Here is a 23,803-nt window from a genome sequence, read left to right as displayed (position 1 = left end):
ATGCAAAACTTGTTGCTGGTTCCTCTGGACTCGTTGATCTCACACAGCGCCAAGCGGTAGAGCGGACAGCGAGTGTATCTGTGAATCGCTCCCAAGTGCACTCAGACCACACCAGACAAAACTCGGTAAACGGAGGGGACGCACGCATCAGGATCGAGACGCACGGAAAGGACTTTGGGACCTGCGCCTCGCTGCAAAGCGCATGACCGACAGTGGGTGAAGGATGCTGTCAAGCCACTCCGTAGTTGTGGAGTGCGGGTAGCGCGCGCCGTGCTGCTCCTCCGGCTTTAGGTCGCATAAACAGACGCCCCGGTTCACCCGCGGCTGGGCTGGAGAGTCGTGTTTGTGGACTTTCCATCACACTGGACTTTTGGCTACATGCCTGCTTGGCCGTTTTTGATGTTTTGAAGGACGTCGGTGGGCAGTATTTATTTAAAGAAAGATTTTCTTCACTCAAAGCCTGGACTTTTTTTTCTCCCCCACCTTTATTTCCAGCATGGGACCTTATTCAGAAAGTCATTCTGGGACATTTGACATCAGATTGGAATAATGAATTAGCTGAGAGAAGCAGTTATTGCCCGTTTGATTGCTTCGAGTCCTCTGCGCTCACCCTTTAGTTTGTAAGCGAGCTGTATTTGTGCCATGTTCGCCCCGAAGAAATGCGCGCAGAAAACTTCGGAATGTCATAGGTCGCTCGTGTAGCAAGTTTACTAGACGGATTTTCTATTCGTTTGTTTAATCAAAAAGACTAGTGTGCTGCACGCATTCACACGGGAACAGGGACACAGTTTACGTGCGTATTTGGACACAGTCTGTCCCTTCTCTGCGTCCTTGGAGAAGTTGGATAAATATTCACAGCAATGAGAACCTATTTGGTGAGTTTTGACATTTAAATGAGATAAATTGTCATAATCAGTAGATTCAAAAAATATCTGAATAGTTCTTCTGTATCTTTTTTTCTTTTACTTTTTTTTTTCCTTTTGGGGACAGACGGAAAAATAGACAGTGTGCCGATGTCTGGCAAACTGGCCGTCATGTGGGATTGATTGCAGGGGAGTATGTTTGGGCTGGAGCAGTTTGGTTCTCAAATTAATAGCAGAAACCCTGGCCAGTCAGAGAGAAACATAAACCAACAGAGACTGAACATGGGCTCCCATTATAAAGGCCCCGGTTTTCATGCTGGAGGCCCGCCGGGAGCCGTGGAACCCGGCATGGGCCCTCTGAGCGAGCCGCAAATGCTCGGGCTCAATATGAACATGAATGGTGAGCAGTACGGTAGCTTTCACCCGCGGGGACACTCAGACATGCATGCAGGCAGTGGACTTCAGCAGCAGCAGGGGCAAGGACCAATGCATGGATTTTTTAACAACCAGCAACCTCATCAAGGACATCCTCACGGCCATCAACCCCACCCCCACCAACATCACCCCCATTTCGGTGGGAATTTTGGAGGGCCAGAGCCAGGGTCATCATGCCTGCATGGCGGCAGGCTGATGGGCTACAACAACAATAACGGCATGGGACCACAGCAGGGCTTTGGAGAAGGATTTGATCCTCTTGCTGAGGGACAGACGGGTGATGGCTTTCCCCAGCAGCAGCAACAGCAACCGCAGCAGCGGCCTGGTAACATGCCTGACTTTCAGCATCATGGCCCTCCAAGTGGGAACCACGCTGTCCCTGCTCCCTGTCTCCCCCTGGACCAGTCACCTAATAGAGCAGCATCCTTTCATGGTCTTCCTTCTTCCTCATCCTCTTCATCTGAGTCTCATGGTTTGGAACCTCGGCGGCTGCCAAACCAAGGAGCCGTAGAGGGATTAGAATATAACTTTCCAAGTGAACCTCCATCTGGACATTTTGATGTACCTGTATTCTCTCCTTCAGAATCAGAATCTCAGTTACCACATTTTGGGCCAGGAAGACCAGTTCCCGGTGGGAATTTCCCAGGGAACGCTGGCATGCCACGGACACCAGGTATGCCGGGCATCTCTAAGGGACACCAGCCACCACCCCAGCCCCAGCAGCCTCAGCACGGAGTGTTTTTTGAACGTTTTGGAAATGGCCGGAAAGTGCCCGTGGGAATGGAGCCTGGGGTCAATCCAAGACATCCTCTCATCCAGCAACAACAACAGGCTGGCTTGATAGCCAGACAGAACTCATGCCCCCCTGGCCTCCCTCGACCCCCTCAGGCTGAGCCCGGCACTACTAACCCTAACATTCTGGATGGAGGGGTCATGATGCCTGGCCAACACAACCAGTTTGAATATCCCATTCACAGACTGGAAAACAGGGGCCTGCACCCCTATGGGGACCCCATGTTTAATATGCAACAGCCAGCTCCTCCTCCCTCCCAACAGCCTGCAAATCAGAGGCTCCAACACTTTGACTCTCCTTATATGAACATGGCGAAAAGGCCTAGATTTGACTTTCCTAATGCACATGGCGGCGAGGGCTGGTGTGGCGGTATGGACAACCACCTCTCTCCATCTGCCTACCCTGGCCTTCCTGGAGAGTTCACCCCACCCGTGAATGAAGGTTTTGGACCAGGTCCGCTGCAGCATCCAGGGCCCGAGCAGCAGTCTCTGCAGCAGCGCCAGAATGCAGCTATGATGATAAAGCAGATGGCCTCTCGCAACCAACAGCAAAGAATGAGGCAGCCGAGTCTACAGCATTTGGGTCACCATGGCGATGTACCTCCAGGCCCAATGGTTCACGGAGGCCCAGTCGGGAGCATGCCTCATCCTGGCTTTGACAGGGAGAATAGTGGCAGGATGCCCAACATTGATGGGCAAAATCCTCATGTAACTCAGGAGAACTCCTGGTTTCAGGGGTCCCACCCACCAGGAGAAATGATGTCACGGCGTATGGGTGGAGCGGGTAATGAGTCAGGGCCTCATGACATGGGGCTCCAACAGAACGGCGCTGGGATAATGTTTAGGCCGGGCATCGGCATGCAGGAGCCCATGAGAATACCAGGAGATGGACATGTGCAGAACCTTCATTCCCCAGGCATGCACTCACAGTTCAGTGGCAACATGGGCAACCTCACACAAATGCAGTCTCCGGGAGCAGGAGCAGGACATCCAAATGCACCAGCAGAGAGACGGCCAGCTGACTTCCCTGCACCTTCAATGGGTGCACAGCCAGCTTTTCCCTATGGGGGGGCTAACCGTCAGGGGCCGGCTCACAGTGCTCCCCAGGGGGTGAGCACCTCACCTGGCAACTACCCTCCTCAGTCTGAGTTCCCCTCGGGCCAGCGGTCGTCTGTTAGTAAGCTTGGAAATCTGTCCCTCGGGAACTTCAGCAAAACCAGCTCTAAAGACAGTGTTTTCGGCCAGAGCTGCCTAGCGGCCCTTTCCACAGCCTGCCAGAACATGATCGCTAGCCTAGGGGCCCCCAATCTTAACGTAACATTCAACAAGAAGAACCAAAACGAGGGCAAGCGAAAACTGAGTCAGACTGAGCAGGACATTAATAGCAGCACATCTAATGGGACTGGCAGTGCTGGTCCTGAATATTTTCAGAGCAGCACTTCCCAGAACAGCCAGATGCCTGGCACTGGGAATAGCAACTCTAAGCCTGCAAGTCAAAGCCAGACGGTGCAGGGGGAAGCCAGTGCCCTCTCCCCAAATTACAACATGGACGCTACCCCGTGCAGTGAGGGGAAGGCAACAACAGGGAGTGGGAGAGGGAGAGGGAGGAGAAAAAGAGACAGTGGACATGTGAGCCCTGGAATTTTTTTTTCCTCTGATAATAGTAACCCTGTTGTAAGTCCAGGCCAGCAGACCCCCTCGGCTGGTGTTGGGGAGAGGGGTGGGGGCACGCCCCATGAGAAACAACTCCAATCGCCCTCTTGGGGGAAAGGAGGTGACCTAATGTTGGGGGACCAGGCTGACCTTATGTCTTCTTTAGACAGTGGCATTCAAAGTGTTGCCAAGTCTGACAGCAGCTCACCAAGAGTGGACTTTTCTGAAGATGTCAGCACCCACTATGGCAATGAGGATGAGGTGTCCTCCAGCTCAGATGCAGGAGGGGCCTCAGCCAGCAAACCTAATCGCAGCCCTATAATCAACGGCTCACCCAAAATGCAGAGGAGTGACCACGGGTTGATAAATGGACAAAAGCCCCTTGGCATGGGCATTAACAATCATACTACCTCGACGCCAGACACCTATGGACTGAATGCTGGTGTGGGCACAGGGGCCAGTGGGGTCAGCCACCCGGGCACTCCTGGGGTGGAACAGGTACGCACCCCATCCAGCACCTCTGGCCAGGAAGAAATCCATCCTCTGGAGATTCTGCAGGCCCAAATCCAGCTACAGCGGCAGCAATTCAGTATCTCTGAAGACCAGCCCTTGGCCATGAAGACAGGCAAAAAGAATGGCGACTGTCCCTCACAGAACGGAGACAATGAGCTGGCGAGCTGCAGCCCGGATGCTGGGAAGGGCTCAATGGGCACTATTGACCTTGACACCCTCATGGCAGAGCAGCACGCCACCTGGTACGTGCCCAGTGACAAGGTTATGATGGACGGGTCAGAGGATGACAAGGCCACGGGACCCTGGGAAAAAAATAAGAGCCAGAACAGCAGTAAAGAAGGTAAATGAAACAGTCTCTTTCTTTAAGTTTTAATTAATCTCTCTCACCCTCGTCACAGTCTCTCTCATACGCCACTCACATTACATCAGCAGCTCATGCTCATGCAAATGAACAGATTTTCTTTCTTAAATGTCATTTATTTATTTTCAAAATCTGAAATGCAGTGATAACAGCACCAGTATCAATATGTAAAATAATCAGGTGACACTTACAAGAGAAAACATTTTGTCCACATTGCGCAGGCAGAAAGCAGCGTCTCCGTTTACTGGGGCCTTTGGGTTTTAGAGGTCTAACTTTTATAGGAGGATACTACATTTAATAGTAGAGCCATTCATAGTCTTGAAAAGAGAGAAAGACAAAGAAAAAATATTTTCTTTTTTGAATTGGGTCTGTAGTACGAAATGTAAAAAACAAAAACAACACACACACACACACGCGAGTATATATCTATATATAAACCGAAATAACAATAAGCAAAATAAACTTGCATTCATGCAAAGTATTTTATAGGGTTCTTCAGTCCAGAGGCACTTCAAAAGAACAGCTCAAGAAAAGTAAACATTTCCTGTGGCTCTTTATCTCGGTTTTCAGGGTGAACAACTACATTGTAAGATTAATAGCTTTCTGAGGATATGCGTTTTCGCAGCGGGGTTTCCCCCTCGCCTTGTTACGTGTTTGTTTTTGTTATTACCATGAGATAATACTGAGCTGCTGAAAGAGGATTTTTTTTAACATTTGTTGGACATGAGATTAGACAGCATGGTGATATTAATGCCATTCATTTTCAGTTTTGTTTTACGTGGGAAATGGAAATGGCGAAAAAGATGAAAGAGTTAAATGCTTTTTTTAATTGTTAAATGTTTGTTTCGTCTTGCTCCCTGTCCCTTTCGAATAATGTAAAATAATTGTCTCACACAGTCAAAGTATAAATATTTTTACTATTTACAGCACATTATTTTGGTTGTTTTGTTTTTGAATGAAATTGGAAAAAGAAACTGACTCTAAGGCACAGAATTCGTTTTTTAAACTGCAGTCTGCAGACGTGGTTTATGGATACAATGCGATTTATCTTCTTTATTATTATTATTATTATTATTATTATTATTATTAATATTTTATTATTATTATTTTTTTGTATTTTTAGTGGCTCTAAATAAATAAAATGCAGACAAACCAATATACTATTTAGCTGTTAGAGCCATGATAATGATAATAATAATAATGAAATTAATAATATTAATAAATTACATTTATTTTAAAAACCTAAATTTATGATGCTTCAATATGATTTGTCATTACGTGCTTTAGTCATAATGACATCGTTTTTGGAGCGTAACTGCATCATTAAGACAAGCTTTTGTATTATAATATGCTACTTTAATTATTGGTGTTATATTTATTGCTTCTTTTTACTTGTCTCTTCATTCTCATTTTATTTCCCTTTTCCTTTTCGCGTGGGTTCTTTAGTCGCTCATTTCAAACCACAGCGTTGTACGGAGGCGTCTGTCGGTGTTAGCAGACGGACAAGCTTTTAAATGGTTGAACAGTGGCGGGTTTGCGCTGAAAGGCCCCTGCGTCTTTTGATATATAATAATAATATGGATAGGTTATATAATTGCGCGAGTGGCTTCGCGCGTCTCGAACGCCTCTTTGTTCTGATCGGCGCGAGCGCAGAGAGAGGGGCGGGGACGCGCATCGCGCGGACTCTGGAGTCCAGGCACACTTGTTTATGAGACTGAGCACAGGACGTCTCGCTGTAGCAGTGGTGGCATTACATCTAAAAAGCACTCTGACTCACCATTTAGGTTTTTTTGTGTTCACCCGGTCATAAAGTAACTGTAACAAGCGGTGTGCTGCATATTAATGTGATCCACAATCAGCCAAACTGGTGCATTTCTGCTCACCTATCCCTGTGCTTCCTCATAACTAAAGAGGCTTCTGTTGTCAGAGATGTATAAATGGTAACTCATTTTGATTATAATTACTGAGCAAATCTAACAATGATGAGCAGTCAGCCACACTCATCCTGCTGCATTTACTATTTTAATTCCTCTGGGGCTGATGGCACATTTAAAAAAAATTTCAATAGGCAAAAATCAGTAATTTAAGGCAGAATAGTCCTCCTCTCCTTCCTCTCTCCTCTCCTCTCCTCCTCTTCTCTCCTTTCCTCTTTCAGCCCTCCCTGCATGGACACAAGGCATGCAGCTCTGGAGCGATCGATAGCTAGTTAGCACAAATCACGGCTCCTGACAGTTTCTCATTTGAGTGCTTCAGACAGCAAAGATGAAAAAAGGGTGGAGGTGTATTTGAGAGGGGGGAGGGGGATTTTAAGATTGAATCTGATGCTTAGGCTACACAGAAGGGAGCAAAATAACATAATAATTTAAGATAAATCATAGCCCACAGTGTAGTTCCATAACATCCCACAGGCTTTTCACACTGCAAAAAATATCCATCTCCACCACTGAGTCGAGTTATAAGTCCTCAGCCTTGTAAACAAAAATCTGCCACTGGCAAGATAATGCCAGTGACACTAATGTAAAATAAATCAAGGCGATTCTTTAGTCCATTAGGCTTAACGAAATTTAACTGGGTCATAGAAAAATGACCATTTTAATTACAAAGAACTTAATTTGTGTAATTCCAGTAAAAATGATTCTTCCTCACGTATCTGGACATTTTAACGAATGTTCAAAGATGACATGACTTGTTAAGATATTTCTATGCTGTGGAACTATAACTGTCATGTGAGTCGTACATGCTGGCTAAAAAGAAGTGCAGCCATGTTACATTTTTTTTCCTTGCAGGTCAAATAGTTCTCTGACCCCTTCCAAAAAACCACACTTCTTTCCTCACCACAGCATGTACACACAGCACATGTCTTAGTATTTGTTTAGAATTATGCATAGATTCTTTTTATTCTTGTGTCAGATCAATAACTTCAGTAATGATGAACAGTAATAGATAAAAGCCTTGTTTTAAAGGTGAAAAAAATGCTTTGAAATTTAGTTCAGTTGTCTGGCGCTCATCTTTTCAGAGAATGTATCTCTATATGAAAAATGGCTTATTTCTAGAGAAACTTGAGGCTTTGTGCTCAAAGTGTTTTTACTCAGTTGTGTCAAGAAATTTACCTTGAGAAGTGGACCAGGGCAATCAGCAGGCTGTGTGTACTTTGGATATCTGTATCTGATGAGGTGAGAATGACCAGCGTTGGGGGTCAAGGATCACTTTAGTTCCTTTGAAGTTGAAGCTTTTCAATCTTGATCACCATTTCACTCAAATGTAAAGTAGGGAAGTGTAGAATAATTGCTGTTGTCGTGTGTATTTGTCTTTCAGGAGGATTTCAGGAGCTATATATCTTGCTATGCTTTAAATAAGCCCCAGTGCTGATATTTACAAGCAGTGTGTAACTTACTGGATGCTTGAGTATGCAGATAAAAGCTAAACTGTGCTTATAGGAACTTTATTCTGAGTGCTGATATCTGTGCATCCCGGCTCGCATCTCTGTGGTCTCTTTGTGCCTGTTAAAGTGATGCGTGTGGCAGTAATGTCCCCCACTGGACCCCATACTTGGCCTCCTATCTAAGTGACGTTGTGCAGCGCAAGTCTTTCGCCCAGGCACAGCAATACCAGTTGCAGAGTCTGGTGTGCTGCTCGGCTTACCCGAACTCTCAAGGAGGTTTAGCAAGGAGGAAGAAGTTTTTAGGTGTACACGATCAACTTTCCTATGTCAGTTAATGTTATTTCTCCTTTTTCTAAAAGCATTTTTTTTTACGCTCTTCCTCTTCCCTTCTCTTCTGTATATCTTTGCCAGAAGCTGACCGCTCATTTGGAAAGTCGTGCATAGTCAAGATAACAGGCGAGCAGCAGGCGTAGGAAGTGATTCAGTTATTTTTATTTTTACTTTTCACTGTTTTTTTTTTTTTTTTTGCCCCGTACACAGTTTTTTTTTTTCACACTTCACAGTTGACCTCCTAGAATAGTTTTCACTCTTCACGCTCAGTAATCAGTCCTTAAACAGCTTTAATAATGATCAAATCTGTCACTCTGACTTTGACAGCTTTGAAAAGAAGACGCTTTCGTCTTTATCACACCTACGAGAAAGTACTTAAAGCACAAAAAAGGAGGCTGTATTGATAGCATGGAGAACAATCCTGCGAGACTACCTGGCTTTGACATTTCGGTACGACAACAGCTCCTCAAATCACGCCAGTAATTTGTGCTTCCTTTTTCTAAAATAGAAGAAAGTGATTGGCACGTGCTTGAAATGTGGAGGGGGGAGGGGAAAAAACAGCTTGGGGCAGTCTGTGTTCTTTACCTGTCATTACAAGGTGTTTTATATCGACTTTTTTTTTTCTCCCAACAACACACATCCACCGCACACTTCTGCACTTCATCATTATGATAATCATAGCAATTAGCATTGTTAATATTGTTTTCCGAAAGTCATAATTCATCTTCCAGTGACTACTTCAAGCTGACTTGGTTATTGACAGGTTCATCCAAGCTGCAAAGGACGGTTAGTTTTTAGCAGCACAGATGTATTAATGCAAGAAAAGGGCAACACTTGAAAAAGTGTCTGTAGTGTGGACATAAAAAAACAAACAAACAATATGCATTAAAATATTTTAATGTCAAATTTTCTTTTACTCCTTTAGCGTGTGTGTGTGTGTGTGTGTGTGTGTGTGTGTGCACTGGCACTGCAACTTGCATATGCATTTGCCTGCTGTGGACATAAAGTTTGATTTATTTCGACTCAGTGTCATGCCCACGGCTTTACTCTGAGTGTAAAGTATACAGTATCGAAATGCATCCGTCTTTATATTTAAAGCATCTAGATTTAAGACAGTTTCTGTTTGCGTGTGACATGTGCGTGGTTTTCATGTTCCTTGGGATCTTTGCAAGACAGTCAAAGGAAGCCTATTAAAGACACGTGCTGGTGACTGATGATGAGAGAGTGAGAGAAAAAGACGAACCAAAGTGTCAAGACTTTTTTTTGCGTTGCTGGAGTTTCAACTCTTCAAAATAGAACCTGCATCCGGTGTTTTGTTTTCCCTGGGGAAAGGTGTTAGAATAAAATGAAACTTGTCTCAGCATGTGGTAAATATTCTCCTTGGAAGCAGCAAGGAATGGAAAGCTGATTATACCTAGGCGATGCACAGAGGGAGGAGTTCCAAGCATTTGAATGTGGGTGCAAGTGGCAAGCCTCCAAAAATGTCCACGTGTCTTGTTTAGCGACACAGGGGTCCAAAGAAGACAGACGCATTTCAAAAAAACCAAACCCCAAAAATCAGTTTGATACAAAGGTCCCGAAAGATGTCCTGGGTTCATGTATTCACTGTTAGTCAAGTGCAGCTTTTTAAAAAGTGTGTGTGTGTGTTTTTACTTTCTTTTTTCCAGAGGTGTAGATGTTGTCATGCTGCCAGGAGCGGTTATGTTATGTGCCATACAGGTAGTCGTCAGGCAGTGTTTAATTTGTATTGTGGAACTGACAAATGAGTTATGACACTGGAGCTGTTTCTCTTGGGAGACAGAAGTAGAAACCGATGGCGGGCAAGAGAAACTAAGAGAGATAGAGAGAAGTTTTGTGTGTGTGTGTGTGTGTGTTTTATTTTTTTCCCCTTAAAAGAACATCTGTGGTTTCGCTCACGAGGTGAGTGAGGAGGTAATAGCTACCATTTGCATTTATGGAAGAGAAAATAATTCAATTTTTCCATCACTTTCATGCACCACAACCATTGTTCATTCTAGTCTGTGTGTAGGAGTTTTTTTTTTTTTTTCCCCCCAGTGTAGCTGTGTATCTATAGCTCTTCAAATATGTCTGTCCATAAAACTGTCCCTACTTAACACCAATTAGAAAAATACTAAATAAACAGTATAATATTCTATATTTTACTCCTTACACTGTACATGTTGATTTGGGTTTTCTTTGTTTTGTTTTTGTGTGTGTGGCAGGTTGTGGTGAAAAATGAAATTAGGCACATTATTGTTTTAGCTCGAAACAAAAACCAAAGGCATGAGAAACATCTTCGAGTAGCCTTTGTTTTCATGTGTGCGCGAACCCTTCCGAAAAGACCGAAGCACGCAGTACTGTGCTGTGAAACAAAATAGAGACAGTGAAGTAGATCAATATGTCACTGACTTGGATGACATGTTGGACAGGTCCCGGACATGGTTGTGAGTTATGAAAGAGGCATTAAATCACTTCCCGTGTTCTGATTTGTGTCTGGTTTACTAAGCGCTTCTTGTGGCCAGAGGCAGAGGTGTGCGTGTGTGCGTGCGTTTGTGTGGGTATGAGTTTGAGGAGATGGCAATGGGTGTGTTGTTGGTGAGAAGGTAACAAATGCTGGGGGCAGAGCCTGCCTGGGCAAGTTTTTCTCTCTCTCCTTTTTTCCCCCCCACTTTATGTTTCAGGCCAGAGAACAGAGAGGAAATTCAAACCAAAATAACCTCTGTGCCCTTGCCTGAGAAATGTGCCCCTGCTCCCCGCAGATATCCTCTCTGCTCTGAGGGAAAGGTCACACTTCGGCAGTTGGGTGGAGATGAGGGGGAGTTTGCAGGCGCCCCCCCCCCGGTGCATGGATACCTGGGACAGTACCTTTGTTAGCCCCACTGATCTTTATTAAGGCTTGACTCAACATATTTCTTTGTTTTTAGGGATATTATTTGGCTTAGCCGCTTCAGATCATTTTTGGCATGTTCTGAGGTTTCACTGAAACCATATAATGAAGATTGCAAAGTGTTCTGCTCATCTTTGGTTATGTCTGACTCCTGAAGAGATGCAAAACTTTTACTCTTGCACGTCTTTTCCTGTGGCTTTTTCTCTGTGGATTGTAACGGGTGTTTTGTGCTGACAAAGACAGACTCCTCACACAACACCATAGTGTTAGTTGTTATGCTAAAGGAATCTGACCTGATGTCAAACACTGTCATAGGAGCGGAGGCCTTTGGGTGTTTTTTTTTTTTTTTCTTCTTTTCGCAGTGAGTGGAGCATTCTGATTGGTCTGGTTTGTGTTCAGAGAGGATGGGGTCACGGCCTCAGGAGCGTGAGGTTAAAGGTGAAGTGTCGTCATGGAAGTCTAGAGCTCGGGATTTAAAAAAAACAAAACAAAAAAGGGGGGGGAGGGGGTTGCACATGCGTGTGCCGCATGAGATCCCGAGTCCTGGGAAATGTGTGTGATGGAGGCTTTTTGTAGATTCAAATATGTGGCATGCATTGATTTTTATTTATTTTTCTTTCCTTCTATCAGTTAATTTAAAAAAAACATGCAATACGTGCGTCAGTCGTCATTATTTTTAAGAGTAAGTGAAAAAAATGAATTGCCGCTGTAATACTTATTATTTAATGGGTGGAGGATACAGACTCGGAGCAGCCATTGTTTATCTTCCTGCGTTGCTTCGGGTGTGTTGAGTGTGTGCGGCATGACATGTAAACCCGTGTCAGGCCGTCAGCTCCCAGACACATTGGTGTCATCCAGACAACCAGAGCTGTGCGCTGTGCTCCCTGCCTTCATGGCATTTGAGCTCTACTCATCTCTGTAAATTGTTTCTGGCTGTGTCTGTGAGACAGCTCCACAACCCTGCTGCTGCTGTGCCTGCATGTCTGTGTGTGTGTGTGGGAGCATCATCACCAGGTACCAAATAAAAATGTACTGCACTTGGGGTAAGAGATATGGTGATATAAGAGCATCACGTTAAATTCAGTGCCTACTTAACACATCACTTTGGTAATCTTTTGTGGCTGTAATGTGGTTAAGGATATTTAGGTGTATTTGTGGCTCGGCGCAGCTGCTTGTGCCGTTTCCGTTTTATTAGGTATTTTCCCCGCGTGCTTGTTGAAGCTAAGCACTTGTTCTCTTCAGATGAATTGGCTATTATTGAGATATTACCGTGGATATGAATTCTACCTTCGTCAGTGAACAACCCTAACAAGATAGATCTTATTGAGGGGGGGGGGGGGTAGAAGAAAAAAAAAGATTCTCCTGCTTGTAAAATGTCATGGTGATTTGGGATTTGGTCTGGTGTGATTTAGAATTTCACACCGTCGTTTCCACCTTTTGAACAAATCCGTCGGCATGGATAATGCTTGCGATTTAAATGTAGTGTCAGGATTTTTTTTTTTACCCCCCTCAACCCATAAAATCACAGTCTCTCTCATAATACTCATACTGACTAATATATTTGATCATGTGGTGGTCAAGTGTTTGTGTGTTGGATTTTGCATATGTTTTTAATGCTAAATGGCAATCACCCCATTTTTTTCCTCCTGTGTTTAGTAGTATTTTTAAAGCATTTCTTATGCTTGTATATGTGTAAAATAAACTGTGAGAATATGAAAAGGATGCATTTATGTTTGTGGGAAATATTCATTTTGTTGTATTAGACTATGCATACATTTTTTTGTTAGTGTATTTTCCACCTTTTTCCTTGTGTCGAAGCTGAGTAATATGTGTAGCCGGGTTCGTGTGTGTGTCTTTCTGCGTGCACGTCCGTATGTAGTCAGGCGTATGTGTGTGCACGTGGAGCAGCAGCTGAGGGCTTGTGTGAGTATGGCAGTGGCAGCAGCAGTTGGTGTGTGTGTGTGTGGGTTTTTTTTTTTTTTTTGGTTTTTTTTTTTTGGGTGCGTGTGTTGTCAGTTTGCTGTGTGTCAGCAGTGAGCCACGGGAACGCTTGGCTGCCTATTCAGGCCGGTGCGGACCCTGCTGTGCCCAGCTAGCATGAGCTGCTGGCGGGTGCTGGAGGGCACAGTGCTGGGAAGAGGGAGTGTGAGTGGTTACGGTGGAGAGGGGGGGGGGCGATACTGGCAGGGGGTTGGGGATCAGCCGTGCTGAGGTGTATGACTGGACCCTCTGGCAAATGTGAGATCTTGTCACAACCGCCACCAACACCGCTCTAAATCCTCATTTCTCCCTTACCCCCTGCACCCTCAGCCTCCACTTACACCACGTCTGTAGTCCTTGGGAGGGAGATGGAGACAGAGAGACAGAGAGAAGAGCTCACAGAGACCGGCAGTCAGAGATGCAGATGAAATGGAGAACAACGGGGAGGCTTGGCTGTCTGACCTTTCACCAAATCCCCCCACTTTTCCATTCCAGTGGTCGCAGCCCAGACGGGCTGGGGGGCAAGCCCGCCTGAGCGCCTGCATGTCTTCCTGCCTTTCTTGGTTGTCCTAGCTGCATGGTCTTATCTAGTCTAGCTCGGCCTTCTCTCTGCCTGCATAAAATCGCTGCTGCCTAAGCCTTTTATGAGGGCAGAGAGGAAGGGAGATGGAAATGGTAAGCAAAGCGAAAATAAAACATGGTTAAGAAGCAAAGGAGGATGAGCAAAAAGAGAACACAGGGTAAGGGATGAGAAAGGGGCTGGCGCGATGCTTCTCTTTTCTCCTAGGTGAGCGCTAGCCTGACTGGTGCGTTGTGATCTGCAGCCTCTGTGCCCAGACTGTCGTCTATCACAGCCTCTCCTTTCTCTGACGCATGTAACTCAGCTTGTCAGCGCTGTTTTCCACCTGTCTCTACACTCAGACATTTAGTTGTCCCTGCACCTCAAAGGTCTTCGTCTTCGTGCAGCACACCGATCCGTTTCAACCATCCGCACAGAGTATGTTTTGTGTGGGGAGGAGATGGGAGATTAATCGGACTGATTTAAGTGAAGGATCCTTAACATCTTTATACGCATTTTCTCTTTGCTCTGGGCTCGCTTGGAGGCAGAGCCCAAAACACAGGATGCAACACTTGTGTCATAACACCTAGCCCTAGCACTAACTCTTTGCTAGTGTTTCTCTTATTTTAGTTTTTTTATGTGCCTGCTTCCCAACTTTTCCTTATTTCTGGCCTCTTTTCTCTCTGATTGCTACAGTCTGCATCTTGGCAGATATGTTTGATGAATTGTGATGTGCCACATTTAAAAAAATAAATAAAAAAATCTTCTCCTGGCTAATTTTTCCACTGAACAGAACACAAGGCTTTTTGCAACCATTTATTATGACGCTTCACACATTGGTGACACAGGGTCGATGCTGGGGCATGATCATTATACCAGTAAATTGGGTCAAGCGGGGCTAAAGGACAGGTGTCTCGGTACTCTCTGGCCCACTGACCAGAGGTCATTAGGAGGGTTCCACATTTGCATGCCTGGTCGCAGCCAAAATATATGCGCTTACATTTAACGTACGCCCGTGTTTTCACGTGTTTATATCAGGCGACAGGAGGCGGATGCGAGGAGAGGGGAGCTTTTGCTTGTATCCTCCTATTCGGGTCTTATTGATGGGTGGTGGAATAATGTTGAATTAATTTCACAGTGCAGATTTAGAGTGGGATGTGAAGATGACACTTGTTTAATTAAAAGTGTGTACTTTAAATGGTTCGTCTGAATCAGAGAATGCCAACTGCTTGAAGTTGTTTTTTCCATTTTTCTGCTGTCTTAATTAACCGCTTCCTCTCTGTTGTTGTCTGTCTGCAGAATCTGAGCTCACCCAGAGTAAGCCTGGAGCTGGAGCCCCTGGGGCTGTAGGAGGTGGGAGCAGTGGAGGAACCCACCTGCAGTGCCTGTCTGTCCACTGCACAGACGAGCTCGGGGACAGTAAAGGCCGAGGGGGGCCCGTCTCGTCGTGGCGCTCTCTCCACTCTGATATCTCAAACCGATTTGGGACGTTTGTGGCGGCACTAACTTGAGGGGGGGAAAAGAAGAGAAGAAGACGATGACCCAGCAGGACGAATTAAAGAAGATCAGAAAATATCAAGAAAGAGAGATTCAGAGACATTTAACCACGATAAGGATGCGACTATGTTAATTTGTGGATGGAACGACTGTGTGCCGCTCTTGCCTGTTCAGGGAGAGAAAGACATTTACACTCACAAATGGAACACAAATACAGCTACACACACGCACACGTGCACGCACACAAACACACGCACACACACGCACACACACATGCTCACAGACACTCGAACACCATGTTTTGTTTTCTGATACATGCAGTCACACTTAAGAAAACTGCTGGACAATAACAGCACGGGGCTCTACTCGACGATGCCCACATCTGGAAAACCTCAAATCATTTATTTTTCTTTTCTTTTCTCGGTTGAAGAAAAATAAGAAATGTTAAAGGAGGAGAACGCAAAAACGAGAAGCATAAGGAGAGAGGTGAAGTTGTCATTGGCTTTGATTGTATACCAGTGTTTAGTCTTATGACTTATATTACTACCTGTTCTTAAACTTAGCTAAGATTGCCTTTGTAATGTGTATGGCAACTTCGGCATATGTCAGTCAAAACTCCCCCCCCCCCCCCCCCCCAAATAATAAAATAAAATCCTGGCCTTTCACTCCTGTATTACAATTAAATATGGCCCAGTGGTTCAGAAACACCCCAAATACTAAAAAGGAGAACGAGAGGAAGGCGGGGTTACGCTTGAATGTAACTCAGCAATTTTCCTTGTGAACACAAAGTTGTTCCTCTTTGTCAACGCGAAATTTAACCTTTATCGTTTGCTGCTCTAAATCATAAGGTTTGTTGTAGCTCTCTATTATTTGCATTTCTGAGAATGTCTTTCCCTCATTCTATTCTATTCTATACTTTTTTCTGCTTTTCTCTTCTGTAGATCTTGTGAGCTCAACCACTTGTATACAACTCAGCCAATGAAAACTAAAAAAAGGGGAAAAAAATGGAGGTCAAGGGATTGATAAATAAGGGAATTGAAAAAAAGATTATTGGTATTGCACATGTATAATAAGAGAAAATTTGCTGTGTGTTAGGCAATCTTGTAATCTTTAAATAAAGCTTCTGTTGAATTTGAATTTCTCAAACAATAGATGGAGGACTGTGACGGCAATTTAAAAACTGATTTTTTTGTTTCCTTTTTTTAATAATATGTAAAGTGCAGTCGTCTGTTTTCCTGCATATTGTATATATCTGTATATGTTTTATTGAGTAACTGAATAACAATAAATATGACGTTAAAGGTGGCCTTGGTGTTTTCATTTTGTTTGTTTTTTCTAAGAGTAACCCCCCCCCCCCCCCCCCCCCCCACACACACACACACACACTAAATACAAGAACAAGCTAAACACAGATTGTCTATTTAATGAATAATAAATACTGTGAAATACCGTGTGCGTATTCTGAAGATCAGGGAAATCTAGAGTATATTCCAAGCGACAGATGTGACAGGAAAGTTGTGGACTGATACATAACACCTGACAAGCGTGCTGGAACCGGTGTCATATTAATGCCTGAAGCAGGCGCATGAGAAATGCTGGAAAATGTGGCTTCCTGGTGGATTTAGAAGCCGAGACAATTCATTTCATGTATACTTGCTTACGACATGTGTTGCATTTTATTCCCTCAACTTCCCTGACATCTTTGCTCCCATCCTCTAATACATCTCTAATAAATCAGCAGTGATGACAATAAAAAAAAAGAAAAACAATAAAATTAGTTCTTGATACAAATAATGTTAAAAGGCATATAACTGAAACAGAAATGTAAATTAATAAATCAGTTATTCTCCAATTTTCTGTCTCACTACTTCCAGCAGCCTCAGCATGCGCGCGCGCGCGCACGCACGCACGCACACACACCCTTTTCCACTCCCCAGACCCTCTTTGGCTCACCTACTCTTTATTGGCCATCTGCATGGATGCTTAATGCTAATCAATAACTCCCCTGTGTGCCAGCTCTGAGGTGGAGACGTCAATGCTACCTAACAGGACCAGCGATCAACCTTCATCACTGCGGTCTAGGATACGCACACACACAAAGTGGAGCTCCCTCCAGGACCCTGTCTGTGTCATTCAGGTGTGTTTGTGCTTGCTGCTGTACTTGGCGCCTGCTGTGTAGGATTGCACAGCCTGTTGTGAGCGTGAAGCACAGAGAGCTGCAGCGTTAGCAAACAGCAGAGACTGGTTATGTGAGGGACTGTCATATAAGTCGGGAGTGCCTGTTTAGGGCGGGAGAATAACTGTGAGTGTGAGATAGATGGGGAATAAATGCTGATCGTTCTGTTCACTATAAAACTTAAGGTGGAGATTGTCTGGTTTTAATACTCCAACACGTTTATTTGCCTTAGCGCGACGCGGAGTGCGCATTGTAAGCATTTAATCTCTCCAAGCATGCAGTGCATTTGTTCATAATAAGGCAGTTTTGTGTGTCACGTGTCTATTCTCACAGAACATTTTGTACAAAAGGACAACAGGTTCAAAGTCGTGGATGACACTGGTTAGACTAGTAAAATGCAATAGAGCTGACAGGAGTGAGTCACTTAAATCAAAAGGCATGTCTTTTTTTAGGGATAGACTGGGTGTCTGCTTACTGATCAAAACAGGTTCAAGTGCTTTTTATTGTCGGCTAAATCTAGGCTATGCTTAGGCATTGTGTTTGCTCATACCAAGGTGCTAAATTTCCTAGAGAGTCACTGCAGTCTGTGCATGCCAGGAGACTCCTGTGGTGACACGCTACCTGCCTACCTGTCTGGTTTGGCTGACCTCTTAAATAGCAGGACAAGGGCTTGTGCTCACAGGTTTTTCTGAGCTCACAGTTTGTGAATAACAAACAACTGGTATCTACCTGAAACTCTATTTTTGCCATCCCAAAAAGAAAACTGTATCACAGTCTGACATGCAGTCTCACGATCTTCCTCTGTGTCAATTTGTTGTTGTAATAGACCTAAATCCAGCAGTTATTGCAGCTCTAAACAGGTTAATTGGGTTTTGTGTGTCATAGAAGCATAGAAATGCAGCTCGCTTGCTCTGTTTTCTCAAACATACCATAGCTGCCCAGCCACATGCCATGTGTGACACAGCGACAAAGAAGCCTTGGGATATTGGCTCCAGTCAAGATCTTTGATACTGGGCATTTTCCATCAATGGGCGCCTCTGCATGGCAGCCATGTTGGGAGGGAGAATACTGTGTGGTCGCCTGAGAACTTGTGTGTTTCCCAGCCAACGTGCATCTAAAGAATAACAATTTCACTAGCCATGAAGACCATCCATGGAGCCGTGGGGTCCGTGGCCAGAAAGCTCGGCCAAACACTCCACACTCACGCAGCTTTCTATGTACTCCTATAAATACATCTCCTATTTGTATAGAGGCGATATGCATCTTTGGGAAAATACCACAATGTTGACATAAGAGCACCCTCTACACTCTCACCTCCCCCTCCCATCTCTCTCTAAACTCCTACCCCTTGCTGAACCTTTCACTGGTTGGGAGAGAGAGAGTCAGAAAGACGGAGAGAGTGAGGGAGAGAAGGAAAGAGAAATGGAGGGAGACTGAGAGTAAAAGAAGTGTCTCTTAGAGGCCTCCACGGTCTTTAAACCACTATGGTATCCACCAGAGCCCTCACATACACTTAGGCTCTAAAGGGCTTTTGTCCTGTAAGGAGGGGGTTTGGCTAAATTGGGGGTGCTTGTGCATTGGCGGGTGGGATTGGGCTGGATGTAGTATATTTGGCTCCCACGTCTCCATCACTGGAATGGTGAACTTTTTTTTTTTTTTTTTTAAAGCTAAGGAGTTGGAAGGTGGGGTGTGGGGTGGTCGTTTTTTTTTTTTTTTTGGGAGGGGAGAGAAGTTTGGAAATCTTCCAAACAGTGCCTTTTTGCTTTCAAAAAAACCCCTCTACTTGTGTAAATGTGCTCTTTGTCCCTTGGCCTATTGTTTGAATAGCATTGTGGACTTTTTGTGGGAAGCTCACAGGGGCCTGGGGGCCTAGGGGGCCAAGGAGGGACCAAGGGGGGCGCTGCCTGAATGACTTAGACCCAGGACATGGAGCTGTGGAGGCACCAAGGTACAATTAAGAAATGTTAATGCATGCATACACACACATGGAAATACAACTCCCCACACATGCTTGGAAAAAAATAACCCAATGCACTCAAAACTCTATTAACATTCAAAAAAATGTTAACAGTATGAGTCTTTCTGAGAACTGTCCCATTGTAGTAACTTCTTTGCTGATAGAAACAATATGAAAACCGCCCGGCTCCCTCCCCCTATTAAGGGATTTCTTAATAGAGCTGAATGTCTGGAGTCCCTCGCTTCAGCCAATTCATGACATCCATCTGTCCTCGCTCTCAAAAGATGCCGGCAGGTGGAAGAAAAGCACAGAGCATTTGCATTTTGGGGCCCATTTATTCTTCATTTATTCTTCAGAGTCCATGGGTCAGTCCAGTAAAAAGCTTGCCTGTATTGTAAAATTATGGAGTTGAAGTATGTTTAAAAACACTAACTCCTGGGAAATGCAAGGACTTTGGACCTGCGTATGGTGCAGCCGAGAGAAGCAAAGAGAAGTAGCACACTTTACATTGTGATGAAGTCCTTGCAGAACCGAATGCAGTTAAGCAATAAAGTTGTTGTGATGCCATATTGCAACAGGTGCATTTAGTTACACAGACCTCATGCAGATTTATTTCAGATCCAATCAGGATAATGTAATGCGGATGAAGTAAGACCTAATGAGTAATCACTTGCATGTAAGGACAGATTACTAGTACTTGAAGTTTCTGCGACTCTGTAAATCCCTATCCTGGCTGTACACAGACCCTTGACTATACTTCCAATTACTATACTTCCTATAGTTGGTTAGATACCAAAGGCTCTTCTGAACTCTCCTTCACTGTCATCACTAGATATCCTGTGACCTTCCTAGCACTGATTCCCCCCCCTCATCAGAGCAGCACACGAGCTTTCCACTGGAAGGTGATTGAGCATGGCACCCTGCTCTACCCTGTCCTGCTTTGTCTGGGGACGTGTGCCTGTGTCAGGATCCACAATTAGTGGGGCGCGTCCCCTACCATTAATCACAGAGCAGTCCTGGATCTCAGTACCCTACAGCCACACTTACTGACAACTTACTCAGCATCAGCAGCCTTATGCTAGCATCCTCAAACGCAGCGAGGCTATGTGAAACCAAACATATTCTGTTTTTTTTCCCCTTCTCCCATAGAGTCTAACATTGCATTTCAGTATAAGAACTCACTGAACTGATGCTATATCTTGTATTTTATTCAGCATTGTCACCACACGAGATCTTCTCAGCATGTAAAATATGCACGGATGTAAAACTGAAATCCCACAGACGACTTTGCAGTGTCACATGAACTTTGCAGCCCGTGCGATGTACACCAGTGAAGTCATGAAAAACAATACGTGCTTTTGGCGGAACGAACTGCAGACAGACAGCAAACACAAACCTGACCTCTTGAGGGGAAAGTATATCCCCAATTCCCATTTCACTCAGAGTATTCAGATCAATACTGTGGCAGGATGTTAAATATTTGTCATCAGACGATCACACATTGATGAAACAAATCAATGGGTGATAGGAGGCAATGAGACAGAGCTGTGTGCTTGCTTACCTAGCTCCTAAGAGACGGGGAGGGAAAAGAATGGGAACGATGGAGGGAGACAAAGATTTGTGGCTCTCGGGGGCTGAGATTTTTCTCTTGGGTACTATTTGTTTGTCTTTTTCTTTTTGTCAATAAGGGACAACCATGAGGAAAAGGATAAAGGAACTTATGGGTGGGGGTGTGAAGAGTTTCCCCTGAGAAAACTCAGAAAATTCCATGCAGTTCATTTAGTAAGCTTTGCATTCTTTACCCACATGCTTGTATATAAGACATCACACACATAATTCTCTGACATAAACTGATATGTTGAAGCACAGACACACTTTGTCCCGCACTTACACACAAAAACTGTTCTGCATGCTCTGACTGTCTTTATTTAACGCATAATGAATTTTTTGCCGGCTTTCTTTCGATCACTCTCTCTCTCTGTCTTTCTCTGTGCTCTCTGTGCTTTGTAAAAACAGAGGAATGAAAAGCAGCCAGATGGTAGCTCAGGCCTAATATAAAATCAATACACTGCCTCCAAGAGAACTGAAGGGGGAGAAAAAAAGAAGAAGAGTTAGTGGGGAAAAAAAGAACATTTAAACACCAAATTTGCCAAAATAGAGTTCTTTGGTCTCTCCTTTTCTCTCTGCTCTCTCTTTCATCTCCTCTTTTTCTCTCTCATTCTGTTTTTTTCCCCTCTCTGACACAAATATGTGAGCCGAGACATGCACGCACAAATTGAGTCAGTGTGCTTCAACCACTCTCTCCAGCTTTGAGTACACCCGTGCTGCCGAACTTCCCCACCTACTGTCTCGCTACGCACCTCTGGGGCACGCAACAGGGCTTGCTCGTGTGCGCGAGTGTGTGTTTGTGTGCGTGCCAATGATAGCACACAAGGATGTCAGGACATCTCATTGGGCCCTAAATTGAGAGGGAGGAGGGCAAGGTAGAGATAGCCTTTGAAGAGGGAGAGGACTGAGGGCCATTGAGAAATCATTAGGGTAATGATAATTGGTGCAGTGAATAAGCAAAGAGACAAGAAGAGGAGGACAATATATATGCATTTGAGTGTGTGTGTGTGGTGGGGGGGGTTAACAGATGCGGTGTTGCAACAAACTGTGATTGACAGCTGCGTGCTAGATGGCGATATGGGTGCACAACTTTTTTTTAAATGTGTTTGTGAAAAACAGGAAGATTGTGTGTTTTTAAAATAGAGAACGACAGATGTGTGTGTGTGTGTGTGTGTGTCAGCTCCACTCTGTGTGTAAGGAGCAGTAAAGCCTGTCCCCCAGTGACTGGGCCTGCTTGCTGGGTGACAGATAGCCCAGGGAGAGAGGGGACACCAGGCTGTTTAGCTGATAATTAAGGAGGTTTTATCTTAATTTGAGCTGTTACTCTCTATCCTCTCTTGTGATTTATGAGTCACTGGCCAGCCCTGCTTCCCTGCTCTGCCCCTTAGCTTTGGGAACAAGACAAAGGAACCTCTTCCCTTTCTACAAACACATTCATAAATTCCACATGTACATTATCACCAGTGCAAACTCTGTAGCACTGACACACACAAACTGATAATTACACAGATCCTAAGGAATACATTTGCACACGAGATCTCAGAGGAGCCCATGGGCTCAAAGCCCACAGTATCAGCACGCTGGCTGATTGATATCTGCATGCTGCGGTGCAACAGGTCTCTTCCACCGCCTTTTATTCTCCTCAGTGAGGCTCTGGTGGTAATGAATCATATGTGGAAAAAGGGGCTGAAAGTTTAACCTCTCACAAGCTGGCCTGCGAGAGAAATGGAGAACGGCACAGTATTCAGTTTCTGCAAGGTGGAGTGACCGCAGGCAAGAGTTAACTCGATCTTCAGCTGGGTGGGGTATGAGGTGAAGAGAAGGCAGGGTGGAGGAGTTGGGGTGGGGTAGAACAGGCAAACAATGCAAGCCACTGTTCTCAACCTATCACCCCCTGGGGTCACAGAGGAGAAGACATGCTAGTGCAACCTCATCTCCTCCAGTCGCCTTTCACATAAAGGCCGGGGATTTCTCCTGCGCCCCGGCTTGGATGTTGTTTTTACCAAGATAGTGGGTAGGTCTTTTGGCCGAGCGTGTTTCAGGCTGTGCTGTAATAATCCCACAGGTATTTGGCCTCAGGGAGGGACCTTCACACCTCCACAAAAAAAAAAAAAAGGAAAGAAAAAAATAATGTTGGGCAAAAAGAGTGTTGGCAGGTGTGTAAACTCCGACGTCATTCTCTGCGTCTTTCTTTTTGAGCTGCATTTGTCCAAACTTTTCCAGTTAGTCTACATTCAGGAGATTTTTCTGTCGTGTAGTACAACCGTTCAAACCGGTCACAGTTTTTCTAGCGCTATGACCTTTAACTTGTTATCTCTGCTGTTTCCATAACAAGTTCGTAATTGTTTTGACCGGAAAAAAAACAAAGACAAGTAAAAAGAAAGCCAGCGGGAGGAATTCCCATGTGAAGGAATTTTAAAGATGTTTTCTTCTGCGTGGATCAAAACTTAAAAAAAGCCGAAGGCGCGCTTAGTCGGAGAGCATGTGTGTGCTTGTGGATGAGGCGTGCAACAGGGCTAGCTGTCCAACAGTGGGAGTCAGAAACATGTTTGTGTTTCTAAACGGGGCCTCCCTGTTTGCTCTTATCTCTTTTCTGGTGGGACAAGTGAAGAGGTTAAAAAGGAAGTTAGTGGTTTCAGCCAAAGGCACAGAGTCGTCTCGGGGCACGAAACCTCATCTGTCCCCATCCTCTAGCCATATAGGCTCTTAACTTTCACCCCTGACCCTGTCACACCCTCCTCTGTGCTCCAGCAACAACAAAAGCAGGAGATTAGGGAAATCAACAGGCTAGAGGGGATTACTGTAGCCCT

At 44.8% G+C, this 23,803-nt stretch overlaps 1 protein-coding gene across 2 annotated transcripts; it reads left to right on the top strand.

Moving 5' to 3' along the window:
* Positions 1–15,881, top strand: mn1b (meningioma 1b). 2 transcript variants are annotated; one of them, XM_082555842.1, is made up of 3 exons: positions 1–875; positions 991–4,596; positions 15,055–15,881. In XM_082555842.1, the coding sequence occupies exons 2-3, from the start codon at positions 1,059–1,061 to the stop codon at positions 15,264–15,266; spliced, it is 3,750 nt and encodes a 1,249-aa protein (XP_082411968.1). In that variant the 5' UTR covers positions 1–875; positions 991–1,058; the 3' UTR covers positions 15,267–15,881. The 2 variants fall into 2 exon arrangements, with proteins under 2 accessions (XP_082411968.1, XP_082411967.1); XM_082555841.1 differs by lacking the exon at positions 1–875 and having other exon boundaries at positions 882–4,596.
* Positions 15,882–23,803: the final 7,922 nt, after the last annotated feature.

Source organism: Aulonocara stuartgranti (genome assembly GCF_965226115.1).
Source record: "Aulonocara stuartgranti genome assembly, chromosome: 12".
Classification (NCBI taxonomy): Eukaryota; Metazoa; Chordata; class Actinopteri; order Cichliformes; family Cichlidae; genus Aulonocara; species Aulonocara stuartgranti.
Note: the sequence above shows the minus strand (reverse complement) of the source record. Positions and strands in the feature narration are given on the sequence as shown.